Source organism: Neomonachus schauinslandi, chromosome 8 (assembly GCF_002201575.2).
Source record: "Neomonachus schauinslandi chromosome 8, ASM220157v2, whole genome shotgun sequence".
Lineage (NCBI taxonomy): Eukaryota > Metazoa > Chordata > Mammalia > Carnivora > Phocidae > Neomonachus > Neomonachus schauinslandi.
Genome location: NC_058410.1, coordinates 97,226,272 through 97,241,455, shown reverse-complemented (window position 1 = coordinate 97,241,455; position 15,184 = coordinate 97,226,272). Strand labels below are relative to the sequence as shown.

Genomic DNA, 15,184 nt, shown 5'->3' with positions numbered 1-15,184 from the left:
TCCTTGGGACAGCCCTAAGCCGGAGGTGATTAATCCCCTTTTTATAGAAGAGGAAACTCCTTGTCTAGCAAATTAATTGTAAATAGCTCAACCTGGCGTTTGGTAATCTGTTTTCAAGAGATCGCTTCAGCCTTCTCTCCACATACTCCCGTATTGATATCCTGAAGTTCATACTGTACAATCTTTTCCCAGGGCTTACGCTCTCCTCGCTGCATTCAGTGTCCCATTCATGCCTGGTTTTCTCCTCTGCTCTTATTTGGTTCAAAATGTAAGTGTCCTTTGTCTAATTTTCTCTTTTCTCTGATCTTGTGTAGCACCGAAGGTATGATATGCTGGCATTAATTTAAAAAAAAAAAATCTGTTGATGACCCATTTTACAGATAAGGAAATTAAGGCACAGGTAGGTTAAGTAGTTTGCCCTCTGGCATAAAACTAGCAAATGCAGAAAACTGGTGCAGATTGCTCTTGTGGCTGTTTGGATTTGATGGAGGACAAATTGGATACAGGGAGAGACCATTTAAGAGGATATTCTAGTCATCTAGATGACTGAGGTCTGAACTAAGTTGATAATAGGAGTGGACAGAAAAAGATGGAGAATATGAGAAGGATTTGGAAATTGAATGTGAGAATTGGCATGGGGGAAAGGATTCAAATTAGTTTTTTAATGAGGTTGGTGGTCAGCCTAGGTTTCACTGAGAAGGTGGCATTTATATACATATTTTTGTATTTTTACTCTCAAACCTCCTGTTTGTCCTGAGTAAAACATTTAAGTATCAAAGGGGATTTCAGCTGGGAATAACCTACAAGCTTTATACTCCTTCTTGTCAGAGATCTGGGACTAAGCAGTTTTCTTACCAGTAAAATGGAGATAATACTAACCTTACGGGGATATTTCATGACCCAAATGAGAGAGCAACTGTTCTTATAGGGCCTTAGTAACATTAGCTTCTCATTCATTCATTTGACACCTGTGTACTGCTTAAGCTCACTGCTGTGTCAGCTTTAGGGAAATAGCAACAGACAAGACCCACAAAGTCTTTCTTTGCAATGAACACAGAATTTAATAAGGGAGGTTGACTGCAAACAAAATTATTAAAACTGTCACAGATCTCACAAAGGTGAAGCCTGAGGAAACTGAGAGTGGGGGGAATCCAGCCTCATCTTGGGACCCATGAAAGGTATCCCTGAGGATATGACATTTTAGCTGGGTATTTAAGGATGAGTAGATGTTTTTCTTCCTTGGTTTTTTATTCCAATATTTTTAGCAACCTAAAGCAAACGAGTACTCAGGACTCTTCAAACCACACCATTGCTGCCCTTGTCTAAAGCTTCTGTTTGTACAAGCAGATACATTCTTTTTCTTCAAGTTCATAATGTGCATATGGTAGAAGGAAATGGTCTTGGGAGTCAGGAGGCCTGTGTTCTGTTTGCTGATCTGCTACTTCTCCTGTGTGTATGAGCAGGTTATCCTAAGGAGGGAATGCCTTCCTATGAAGCAGACCTCTCTGTCAGCTCTGTGTGGACCGAGTCCAGCTATGCTGTTCTCTGGCATTTGCTTTTGTTACTCTCAGATCTCTGGATTCCAGCCCTGACCAGAGTTTCTCACAGCTGCTTTTCATGTGTTCCCTTGACAGACCCATCTTCCCAAGCCTCAGTGATGTTTCTAGTGCTCTGAAGAATATTTAAGAGGGGCACCTAATGGACATACCTTTCCTCTTTCTCTGTTTCCTTGCTTTTTTTTTTTTTTTTTTGTCTTGGACAGAGCAACAAGTTGCTGTGTAACTTCTGTGTCCGGCTTGATCTTCTTTGGCACTTGTGAGGTAACTGGTGTGACATGTGCACTTCTTTCCTCAGTCTTATAAAGACTGCTCACCAAGCCCTGAGGTAGTGGCAGAAGAGGGACTGTCGTGGAGTGCACAGGCCAACCAGCACCTTTCAGACCAAGGCAGGCCACGGTGTGTCACTGTCTCACTTGCCTGGAGAGCCATGCTTGTTCTGTGATGGATTTATGTGTGTTCATTCATTCTTAAGCATGACGGTGCTGTGATCTCAGCATGGGAGGCTCAAACACTCGTTGGAATAGGCCTGTAATGATGAGGAAGCCATTTCATCTCTCTGAGGCTTACTGTCCACTTTGTACAATGGAAGTTAAAATAATTTATGTTGAGATGAAGTAAGGTAATACATCTAAAAGGGCCTCCCAGTGTGTTTGTATTTAAAACATTTGTGTGTTTTAAAAATCCATTCCGGACTCAAGTATGTGTGCCTGTGTATATAGCTATGATATTTATGAAACGAGGGTCATAATGTTTGTTCTTTACTACCTTATATGACCATGCAAGGCAGAGAATACTGTAACAAGAATGTTACCACAAATTTAAATGATTTTGACTTTTAAGTTTGAACTGAAAGCGTTTATATAGCTTCTGATTACTTTGCAGTTGCTGGACCAGGGCATCTATTTTCCCCCTTATTTCTCCCTTCTTCCTGCCACCCTCACCTGAGAAATATTAGGTATGTTTTGGCTCAGCTTGCATTTGTAGAACTAGTAGAAGAAATAGCCTGGGACCAGGAGAACCTTTTCTATTTTAGGCCTTCTTAATGTTAATATGTCCAAAATAAATGTAACCTTGAAATTAAATGCTATGAAATTAATCTTTAAAGCCCTAAAAGCTGTAACCCCACGTTTTGTACCAAGAGAAAGAGGAATTTAACAATTTTGGTCATTTCAAAATCACGATATTTAGTGACCAGTAAACATAGGGAAAAATATTCAGTAATAAAAATAAAAATATTCAGTAAAAAAAAAATATTAGTAATGAAAGGAATATAAAACAAAATGTTGCCAGACTATTTTTACCAATAATATTAGCAGGGTTTTGTTTGTTTGTTTGTTTGTTTTAAGAGAGAGAGCAGGGTAGGGAGAGGGGCAGAGAGTGGGAGAGAGAGAATCTTAAGCAGGCTGCATGCCCAGTGTGGAGCCCGATGCAGGACTCGATCTCACCACCTCGAGATCATGACCTAAGCTGAAATCAAGAGTCAGACGCTTAACTGACTGAGCCACCCAGGTGCCCAATATTGGCAGTTTTTAAAATGAGAAAGAAAGGAGGAGGAGAAGTGTTGAATTAGGCACCTTGTTCAGACTGATGGAAGTATAAACAGGTATAACTTGCCTTCCTCTAAGGCAATTTAATAGTATTTACCGAAGACTGTAGAGTTGTTAATGCCTTCGACACAGTAATTACAATTCTAGGAGCTTAGCCTAAGGAAATAATCAGAAATGGATATAAATATAATTATAACATCAGGAACTTGGAAACAACCTAAATGTCTAACAATGAGGGATTGATTAAATGAAGTATGAAAATATATGCAGTGGGTTTTCTGCCATTAAAAATGGTAAACTGTTTGGACAAATAAAGATGGGGAAAAGTTTGTAAAATAATGTACAGTGAAAAAAACCCAAATCAGCATGAATCTAGTATTTTGCAATATCTATTTATATACACTGTGTACATGTATATGATGGCAATGAAAAAAATACATCAGAGTAGATCATCGTCTCTAGCCGATGGAAATGTTGGTGGTTTTTATTTTCTTCTTTGGACTTTTGTGTATTTTCCAAATTGTTATATTTATACCAAGAAGAAGAAAGCCCATAATTTTAAAATGCATACTCTAGAATACTGTGTACTGATACAACTATGTGAAAATGTAAGGAAAAATAGCTTAATGGGAATTATGACAGAATACCATCAGTGACTTTTGATTGGGTGATGGGACTTGGTGGTGGGGGTTTTTTTCCCCACTTTTTCTTGAGAAATAATTGACATTCATCACTATATAAGTTGAAGGTGTAGAGTATGATGGTTTGATTTACATATATCATGAAATGATTACCACAACAGATTCAGCTAACATCCATCATTTCATATAGATACAATAAAAAGAAAAGAAAGAAAGGAAAAGAAATTTTCTCTTTGTGATTGTGATGAGAACCCATAGGATTTACTCCTCTACCAATATTCAAATATACTATAGAGCAGTGTTAGCTATAGTCATCGTGTTGTACATATCCCTAGTACTTAGCTGTCCTATAACTGGAATTTTGTACCATTGACGACCTTCATCCAATTTCCCCCCCTCTGGTAACCACAAGTCTGATCCCTTCCCATGTGTTGTTTTTGGGTTTGTTTTTAAGATTCCACATGTAAGTAAGTTCCTACGTTATTTGTCTTTTTCTGACTTATTTCACTTGGCATAATGCCTTCAAGGTCCATCCATGTGTGTTGGCTTTTTAATACTTTTTCTTTAATGTGCTTCTACTAAGAATGTATCTTCTATTAGGAAAGCAAATATAAATGTAGAAAAATACTTCAGAAATCCATGCCACATTTGAATAGAGGTAGTACTTACTAGATATTCTCTTGTGACTGTGGTCCATCTTGAGGATGGTGAAAAGTATTAACAATGGTGGTAAATGATAGATGTTTTCTTTGCTCCTACAGATATTCCTGAAATTCCAGAAAGCATCTCATTCTGTAAAGCACTACAGATAGCTGACTTCAGCGGAAACCCACTGACTAGGTAACCTTTCTGCTTGCTTTGCTGTCTATAGTACTGAGGATATCCTTTTTGAGAACCAAGCCATGAACACAACCTGGTCACACATTGTGGGAGTACCTAGATGGATGGTTGTCTCTATCAAGGATGATTGACCTTCACAGATACTTACTTATAAATCACACTGTGCAGTAAAAGGCACACTTGTGCTATTGATGGAACATTGAAAGAATATTGGTAGGGGATGAAGGGAGGCACTGTGGAGTATACAAAACAGGAATGAGGACTACATTTCTGAAGCCGTGTGAAGCACTGAGGTAGTTCATAAATCCCCTATTGATTATCTTGTCTTGTGGGGTAAGACTGAGTTCTAAACTACCAGAGAACTTATCCTCTAGTTATCCAAGGAGAAGTCCTAATAAGGGATGTTTTTTTCCACTCCAGTAATGAAACTGTCTATAACTGTCCTCCAGCTCGCCCTTTAAAACAAACAAAGAAACAAACAAAAACTCTGCCCACACCACTGTTTCCTTACTTTAGCAGTAAGTGTGAGTATTTCTTTGGGATTCTTCCTCCACGTAGAGGCCCCTGTCCCTGTCTTACTACTGATTCCGGGCTTGCTCCTTCTAGTATGACACAGCACGCTGCCTGGGCGTAGCTGCGTGGCACTGTTGTGAGCCCTCCTGGCTCCTGGCTGAGTCACGAGGCCACTGATCACTGGCTTCCAGGCACCTGTGTTACCAGGTTACCTGAATTGTTGTGCACCTGGCAATGCAGACGCAGTCCCCAGGAAAAGTCCTAGAGGTGTCTCTATGCCAGGTGGGTCCATATCATGATTTCTAGACTCTGTAAGCAACCTCAGAAGAAAGGTACCCTTCCCTCTTCCCTTCTGTTCTTTTTTTTTTTTTTTTTTTTTAATATATAGGAAAATTGAGATGAGGTTAAAATTTGAGATATGTATCACCCATTGCTTGGGTCTTTCTGGGTATGGAGTGCCAGGGAATGTCTGTTTAGTGTTGTTTTCCCCATATCTGCTATTTTTAAGAAGTAAATACGTTTTAAAAAATATTTTTGATTTTCCTCTTTTGAATTTCAGTGACTGTGTTACTAATAACCTTTATTTTTATGAAAAATAGTAAATCTAGTAAGCTCTAACTCATAGCTGCCCTCAAGTCTTGTCTTCTTTCTTAACCATCATCCATACAATTGTCCCTCTTCTTCAAACCTTTCTGTACCTCCCTGTTCCTATGAGGTAAAGTCCCTGCTCCTCCTGGTGCTATGCAGCCGCCCCTGCCTGGTATCTGAACTTGGCCTGTCTTTCCACGTTCATTGCACCCGGTTCCCTGTGTCAGACGTCATGCTCGACTGTTATAAAGTGCTCATAGGTCATTTGTTTCACCCTCTGGTCTCTCTGCACTCCTGTAAGGTGTATATTCAGCATGACATTTCTTTGGGAAGCCTTTACTTACTCCCCAGAGTCCCCTCTGCTGGGCTTCTGAAATGTTCTATGCGTAGAACATTTTTTTCATTAACACTTGAAATTTACATTTAAATTATCGCTTTGACCAAGACTCCCCAATTAAACTGAGAAAGTTAACTTATATTCCTCTAGTGTTTATCATTTTATCTCCAGCTCTCCCTTAATTTCTGGAATGGAGTAAACACTCCGTTAAGTGTTTGTTGAACTGAACTAAGCTATTTATCCTTAAGGCAGCTTGTAGGGTTAGGCAGCTGGGAAATACTCATTATGCTGCCCTGGAGGGTTTTTTTTCTTTTCTTTTCTTTTTTTTAGCCATTCAATTGCTTAATCCCCTTTTCTACCTCTTTAGTTTTCCTTTTCTAATGCCTGCTGACACATGACTTTAGCATTATCTCAAAACTCCCTGGACCAGAACACACCCACATTGTAGGAGGCTTTACTCAGTTTTTATCCTGGCCTGACATATGGGAGGTTTCTTAAAGTAAAGCCTTTTGGATTTGGCAGGTGCAGTCCTTTAAGAATTGCGACGACTTATCTATAAGGTGAAAGGACCTGAAAAATTATTGAGTTGAACCTACTTATTTTATGGCTGAAGAAACGAGGCTGAGAGATTAAATGGCCTTCTGAGATGATGCGGACTCTGAGCGGTAGCTCGGACTAGAATTCCCTTCCCCTAGCCCAAAGTCTGCTTCCTTCTCACACACACCAGTTTGGCTCTTAATGCTGACAGCCAGTAAAAAAGGAAGTCAGCTATTTCAAAATACATTTTCCTTATATTTAAGATCATTTTAGCTAGTTTTAAAATTATAAAATGATATGTGCTTTAGGTAGAAACTCAGGCAGCAGATAAAGTCGCATCTTTTTAAGTATAAATAAACAATCTTAACCTCTGTTAAGGCTATGGAAGAGGTTTCAACTTTGTCGAAACCATTCCTGAGAATGTATCTCAGTCATAATAAAATCCTAGAACTCTCATCTTGCAGGGCCTGGATTTACTTTTGAAGTTTGGAATTACCTGTATTTAATGTCAAACAGTAACCTAGAATTTGCTAGAAAGAGGGAAAAAATGAAAGATTCTAATGTATAGAGACTATCACTAAGGAAAGAAGTCCTCCCTCCCCATGCCTCCCCCCCAAAAAAAATTAGTCATGTGTTCTGTTGTCTATATCAGCAGATTTACGTATAAGGACCTTTGGCATTTTAGATGCAATGAGATCTTTTTTTTTTTTTTTTTTTTTTGAAAGATGATTTTTTTTTTAAAGATTTTATTTATTTATTTATTAGAGAGCGAGCGAGAGAGAAACAGTATGAGAGAGGAGAGGGTCAGAGGGAGAAGCAGGCTCCCCGCCGAGCAGGGAGCCCGATGCGGGACTCGATCCCAGGACCCCAGGATCACGACCTGAGCCGAAGGCAGTCGCTTAACCAACTGAGCCACCCAGGCGCCCGCAATGAGATCTTTTTAACTTTAGTTTTCTTTTTCCTCCGTAACTGGAGGTAACCATAGAAATACTGAAAGTGAACTTTCTTGGTAAGTTTTTGAATACTTTTATTTGGAAACCTCACTCTTCAGTAGAGTTTAAGGGAAGTATAAAAAAATTTCCTTTTGTGTGGAACATAGTGAAACATAGAATTATCTCAAGTGACTGGCATCTTAAATCGAGTTAAAGAAAAGTATTAAGAAAGCAGCAATTGCTGTCAATTGATCAATTCTGAGTAATCCATAGCTTTGCCCTGGGTATTATAATCTAGAGGAAAAAAGATTATTAAGCTGCTGTCCTGTGTTTTGTTATAATCTTCTGGGCTAAACTTTCTCCTTATTTTCTGCTAATCAATAAAATGTTCTCCCTCATAGGCACTTTCAGCTGTATACAGCAGCTGTTTTATCTGTTTCTTTCACGAGGCGCTGGGCAGTGCCACAGCATTTTTTTTTTCCCTTTATTCTAAGAGCTTGCGGATCTTTTCCTCTGTAATTATTTCTGGATCACCCCACCAAGCATTTATCATGCCCCTGTACTTCTAGGTAAACCAAGCCTTGTTTTTTTTCCTTATCGATGTCTTCTGTCTAGGAAGACAAGGCAAACATGCCTTTATACTGTGATTTTTAGGAGGTTATTTCAATTAGCATATGGGAGGAATCATCACATTTATGTCCTGTATACACCGTACACGCACTTTTCTTTTTCATTTAACAACACTTTGTTGTCATTGCTGTTGCAGATTGCCGGAAAGCTTTCCTGAATTACAGAATTTGACGTGTCTTTCCGTAAATGACATCTCACTGCAGTCCCTGCCTGAAAATATTGGCAAGTAAGTTTTTATGTGAGGTTTGTGTATATCAGGGCGAGAGGGTGTTTATAGCATCATCTCCAGCCTCCTTTTCTTTTACAGCTCGTATTTTTCTACTCAGAAAGCCTTTTCCCCGATCTCGAATCTCACCCTCAAGAAAGATCATAGCTGGACTCCAGTGTTTTTGCTTTCAGTTGCCCCTAAATTTAAAGGGTTAAAAAGGATAATGGTACTTGTTACTAGTGAAAAACCTAATTTGTTTGGACATGCTCTTCAAACTGTGGGATTCCAAAGTAGTTAACTTAAGCAAACAAAGTAGCGCTGGTCATATAGGTGTTTAATAAATACTGTTAGGAATTACCACTCTCGGTGATTTTATTGAAAACTTGGAGTAGGTACCCCTGAACAACAACTGTGTCCGCCAGTGTTTGTCTGCACAGACCTGAGAATAGTGGGTGGGAATGGTGTGTTGGGAGAGACCGATGGGGTGCGATGGGCACATTCCCACGTTCCTGGCTTAGAGGTCGGGGAGGACTGCCATGGCAAGAAATAAAAATGTTCTCTTACTCATCCCCTCAATGAATTAATTATCTCAGCAGATCTTTTCCATACCTCCAGGACATACAGTGGGTTAAGTCAGGCTGTGACTCATGCTTTACCACTTAAACTAAAAGCCCAACCTGGCTGGCCAAAGCTAGTTTCTTTAGTGTTCCCCAGTGTCATAAAAGATTTCCCTTGTGCTCACCTGTCCTGCCTGAGTTCTAAGACAAATCAGAAACTTTGTTTTTGAGAACTGCAGTGTATCTGACAGATGTCCGTTCTGCAAAAGGTCTCTTTCCAGAGGTCTGTGGAAGTAGCCTGTTTTTCACAGACAACTTTGCCCCCTCCCCCCCACTCCTGTGCAGGCGGAAGACAACCGGCTGACCCCTGTTTCTGCCAGCAAGTTCATGCTTTTCTGAGATACAAGCTGTTTAAACATTTTTGTCAGTAGACTTGCTGATGCAGATTTGTGTCCTTAATGTCTCAGGAGGGGAAGGAGACAGGAAGCCCCCAGTACCCCCTGAGTTTATGGGATCTGTTGCAGAGGAAACAATAATGTTTTACTGTGGATTTCATGACTTAACCACTTTTGCCGTGGCAAGATTCATGTATTTCTAATGAATGTAATAGCCATTTAAATACCTAAACTGACTCCCCTTCCTCCTCAGGAATCTCTGGAATCTAATTCCCTTGATACCCTCCTTCCCATTTTTTTCTCAGCCTACCGCTGCCTACGTGTACACCCCTTCTATCCCCCAATTCATATCTTTTTAAAAAAGCCTGAATGCTTTGAGAGAAAATATATTCTTATTAGACAAAAGTGCCCCTGTCACTCCCCACTGCATTGTTTTAATGGAAAATGTTACTTAATAATCATTTTAGAATAAATTACATATCCTTTGTTCCATCTTTTCTGTTAGTATCTGTAACTGCTTTTGTCAGTGTTCAGGATTTTTTGTGTATCTGCATATTCTGTCAATAATAAGGGTACTGTTTTGTTTTGATATTAGACTATATCATCTTGTGTTACTATTATAGCCTTATGTATACTGATTGCTTCCAAAATAAACTGTCACTTTGAACTTGTACCCTGTGGTGAATCATCACCCAGGAAATATGAGTATGGGGCAGATAAGTGAATCAACTGTTTCCTATAAGGTCAGTTTGTGAAAATGGGACATTGGGAGTTTTCTGTTCCTGGTTGTTATTATTTTCTTTAACCAAAGCAAGAGACTCCATGATTTCTACCTGTTGGATTTAAGATTTATGCACGCTAAAGTAACAGAGTTCTCACTTAGTAGAAACAAACAAAGAACAGAGTGCTTGGAGAAGATCGGGCACCTCTGCTGTCCTAGACCATTCTGGAAAGGCCCTTGAAACAGTTGAAATGGTGAATTGTTGAGGAAATCGCATACATGTATAAGTATACTACATTTTTAAGCAAGTCATTATTTGAAACTTACGAACTTTCCTCATAAAAACAGTTCTTCAGTTTCCCAGAGGATTCCCAAATGGTTTCTTTAGGGCACTGAACCAAAATATTTAGTAACCAAACAACTGCTCAGAGATAGTATGGTTTTGTAAATAAGGCACAAACATCTGATATTCCAAAAAAATTTGAAAAGGACCTGAAATGGCCATCTGAATGATCATACCTACTGTTATCTTTGCAGATTCTGAAATGGGAGTTGTTGCACAAATTAACTCTGCTTATTTGGTCAGATGAGTCAGCCACCTCAGTGTCTGCCTTTTGAGCATCACTGAAAACGGTACCTCAGTTTCTCTTTTCGGCACCTAGCACAGTGCTTGGCGTGAACTGGGAAAGTTACGGATTTGTCAGGGACACGGGCCCCCCCACGACGGGCAGGAGCGTCCAGCCTGGAGGAGAGCGCGAAGCCTTTAGAGCAAGCCAGCTGCAGCGCCTCGAAGCTGGGGCCTCCAGTGAGCGCCTGCCCCATAGTGTGTTTGGTTTGCCGACGGTCGGGTAACTGGAGGAGTGTTTGGGGGTTGACGGCGAAGTTGGGGCTGGAGCACAGCTCTCCTGGTCCCCGCCCCGTTTCCCACTACTCCTCACACACTTCCCCTGCAGTACTGTCGGCTCCCACGGCCCTCGGGGGCCAAGTAGCATTTTCTTAGTGCCCCTGGCGATACCTAACTTGCTCCATTATTAAATAAGTAAGTCTCACCAACTTAAGTCTTTTTGTCCTCACAACCTAGTAGCTGTTTGAAAAAGTAATACCTTTAAGTGGAAAGAATAAATATTTCTATTTCATTTTTAAACATTGCCAAATATTTGCTGTAGGATGTGGGTCCGGGCTGGGCAGTGCCCAGCCTCTCTCACTGCCACCTCTTTTCCCATTCCCCATTGATTTTTCACCTGGTGCTTGCCTTTTGTTGCTGAAAACCCAGCTTTGCAAAGATACGATGTCCTTGAAGGAACGTCCTGCTGTCACTTGCAGAAACTGAACGATCAGAGCTTGTGGCTCACGTGGTGTCTAACAGATGTTGAGTCTGCCGTGTGAGTTGGCTGCCACTTCTCTGGGCGCCTCAGTGCACAATAGCCGAAATTGTTGCCCCCCCTGAGTCCTTGATTGCCCTGTTAGGAATACTGGGGAGTGCAGAGCCTCAGCCACTGGCGTGTGGGAGGAAACCAGCACCACACAGGTTGTTGTACTTTCAAGGGGCTGCAAAGCGCTGCAGTTCACGTCCTGCACTTCATAGCCAGGTACCATCAGTGTGGATACTTTAATAAAGCAAGTCTCTCAAATAGTAGAATCCTTTTCATACTTTGCAGTGAGATGAGGAATAATCATGAAAATCTTTTGAACCACGTTGGAGTACACTGGTTACCTCATGAAAAGTCACACATTTTCCTTTTATTAAATAGTAAGAATGTCCCAGATTTGCTGACCCTTTTGTGTGATGGCACGTCAGCACATCACCTTGTCCTTCAAAGTAGAGGTGATGTTTAGAAAGAGTGAAAAACTGACTCGCCTTCAATAGATTTTTTTTTTTTTTAAAGATTTTATTTATTTATTTGACAGAGAGAGACACAGCGAGAGAGGTAACAGAAGCAGGGGGAGTGGGAGAGGGAGAAGCAGGCTTCCCGCCGAGCAGAGAGCCTGATGCGGGGCTCGATCCCAGGACCCTGGGATCATGACCTGAGCCGAAGACGCTTAACCAACTAAGCCACCCAGGCGCCCAATAGATTTTGTTTTTAAGACTCTTGTTAAAAATACAAAAACACAGCAACTTCTGATTAGTCTTCATAAACAAGTGATTGATGTCAGGGAAGATGGCGATTTATCAGCAGAATTTCAACGAAGACCTTACCATAAGCAGAAGAAATTTTTTAAAAATTAATATGACAATTTAATAAATGAGGCTGAGAATATGGTTCTTCTTGAATCAGTGTAACTTGTGAAGAATTTTTTCACCTAGTATAGCCTTTACACCAAGTATTAAAACAATTTAGAACCAATTGTTTTGTCCCTAAACGTAAAACAAAAGATTTGCTACATAATACAGTGCTCTCACTATTGAGAGCCCAGAAGATTTTTTTTTTACTTGTAATAAAATATTTTTAAATGCTTTATTTTTTACTTAAACTTTAAGAGTACATCTGTATACTTCAGTGTGTGAGGACCCCCATTCTAGAAGAGAATGTTTGGGAGTCAGTTAAGCTGGATGGTGGTCCTTCAGTTCTGCTTTTTCAGGCCCCTAGGGGTTGCACTGAAGTCTCTCTCCAGCACCGTGGAGAGTGAGAAACAGTGCTCCGGTGGGTGGTCTCTGCCGATCCCTGTTTGTGCCAGCACAGCTCTATTATTAGCTTTTTAATTTTTTCCTGCATTGATGTTGCATTTAATATTTGCTTTAAAAAAAGTCTGCAGCGAATAATTTTCAAGGTAAGTGTGGAGCCCACCGTTGCAGATGCCCGGTATTACATGTCTGCTGCACCATGGAGCCTTTACCGTGGTGTAGACCCAGCACGCTCTGCTCAACCCCAGCGCAAAGCTTCAAAGCCTTTCACGAAAAGTGAGCTTTAAAATTGTTTCCCTGTTTCCTGTCTTTACCAACTGGCTGAGGGTTGTCCTCACTAAGTGATTGAAGTTCTGCCTCTTTTGTCCAGCCTTCTCCAATGACGGGAAGAGGTGACGTAGATCCTCAATGCACAGGTTCCCTGACCGAGGCTTTACTGTCCACACAACGAGCACGTTAGTCCTTTATCTGTACGCAGTTTAGTGGTTCAGTGTTCAAGCGTTTGCACCTGACTCACACTGTACCCTGAAAGTGGGGGAGTCTTTGGTTGTTAAGCTCTCTTTGTGTCTGGACCGACCCTGGTGTTGCTCCAACATACGGAATGAGTCCCTGGGACCAGGCGCACGGAGTTACCACCTTCACTCTGCTAGCCTCCAACCTGACACTGGAGGCAACCCAGGTAGGTTCTTAAAGCTTTGTGAGGACCACATTGGTCTGTTCCCATGCAGTCGCTTTTCTGGCGTAATGCTAGATAGTTGATTAAAGAAACAACTATGAAAGAAAAAAAAAAGATTTCCATCGCTCTCAAACCTTCTAATGAAGAATAATTATTGTCCATTAATATTGCTTAATTTCCCTGCTAAAAGGAGCCATTAGGGAGAGATTTTACTATGTATTTTTAGGGAAAAAAATTTCACCAGAAGAACTGGTAAGCTGCTTCCTTTTAAGATTTTATTTATTTATTTATTTAGAGCAAGCAAGAGCAGGGGGAGGGGCAGAGAGAGAGAGAGGGAGAGAGAAAGAATCTCAGACTCCGAGCTGATCTCAGGACCCCAAGATCATGACCTGAGCCGAAATCAAGAGTCGGACGCTTAACCGACTGAGCCACCCAGGCGCCCCAAGCTTCTTCCTTTTAATATCAGTTCTGACATTTATCCCATTTCCTTTTCTGCTTTTGTTGCCAGAAAGCTCATAGCTAATTTTGATGATCAGTGAGCACAGCTGTATTAATATCCATGTGATGAAGGAAACCAAGGAGTTGCTGATGTTTACAAGGGGGTGGGTGCTCTGTCAGGCACATACACGGCGTCAGTACAGCATGCCTACTCAGGTTGGTGTTAACGACCCTGGGTTTCATTAGCTTGTCTGTGACATGGGGATAAGTAGTCTGCCCAGGTTTGTGTTGCTGGTGGCTGCAAGAGCTGGGATTCGAACTTAGTTTCTTCTATGAAGAAGCTGCATTTTCTATTTCATGAAATTTTTTTACATGTTTGCACTTTATAAAGACCTCTTTATATCCCTTTTAGAAAATGTTGGGGTAAAATTAAGTACATGACTTTACAAATCACTGAATTGCCAGTTAGCATGGGAGGGCAGCAGCCGAGGAGGGAAGCATTCCTTAGGGTCTTTGTAGAGTTCCCAGTCTTGGGTAGGCTTTAAGAACACTGGCTGAGTAATATCAACGTTTCACATATGCCCTTGACAACACTGTTTGGTGAACAATGACTTTTTGCTTTACTCTCACTAAAACCTCTTGGAGGATTCTACCGGTGAAGCCAGGAAGGATACTTTTGCTTTAAGGAGTTTTCAGATGTTGGTACAAAGTGTGAATGAGTTTGTCTTTCAAAAAACATGCTAGTGAAATATTTTTCTTGAGATCAGTTGTATCAGTTTCTACTGAAGTAAATCCCACACTGAATTTTTTACTTTTCAAAAATAGGTTAGCCTGCAGACGAACATGCTCTTATATAGAGAGAATCCTAAGGAATCCACAAAAAGCTATTAGAGTTAATAAATGAATTCAGCAGGATTACAGGATACAAGATTAAAATGTAAAAATCAGTTTTATTTTCATATACTAGCACTGAACAAACCAGAAATGGAATTAAGAAAACAGTTCCCTTTATAAAGCACCAAAAAGAATGAAATACTTAGGAGTAAATTTAACAGAAGAAATGTAAGACACGTATACTGCAAAGTACAAAGCATTGTTGAAAGAAGGTAAAAATGACCTAAATAAATGGAAAGGCATCCCATGTTTATGAATTAGAAGACTTAGTATGGTTATGATGGCAATACTCTCCAAATCTATTGATTCAACTCAGTCCCCATCAGAATTCTAGCTGGCTTTTTTTTTTTGTTTTGCAGGAATTGACACGTTGATCTCCAAATTCAGATGGAGATATAAAAGACCCAGAATAGCCAAAACAGTCTTAAAGAAGACGTGCAAAATTGGAGGATTCACACTTCCAGATTTCAAAACTTAACTAGCAAGGTTCAATGATCAACATGTATCGTACTGGCATAAAGGTGGACAGAGTTCACTGGAATAGAATT

At 40.4% G+C, this 15,184-nt stretch overlaps 1 protein-coding gene across 2 annotated transcripts in view; it reads left to right on the top strand.

Annotated features, from left to right (window-relative positions):
* The window catches only part of LRRC1 (leucine rich repeat containing 1), a 128,263-nt gene that overhangs the window by 74,001 nt on the left and 39,078 nt on the right, over window positions 1-15,184 (top strand). For both annotated transcript variants that reach the window (XM_021691890.2, XM_021691891.2), the window contains exons 3-4: window positions 4,509-4,587; window positions 8,261-8,350. In XM_021691890.2, the coding sequence (XP_021547565.1) occupies window positions 4,509-4,587; window positions 8,261-8,350 (169 nt within the window). The remainder of the gene's footprint in view (window positions 1-4,508; window positions 4,588-8,260; window positions 8,351-15,184) is intronic.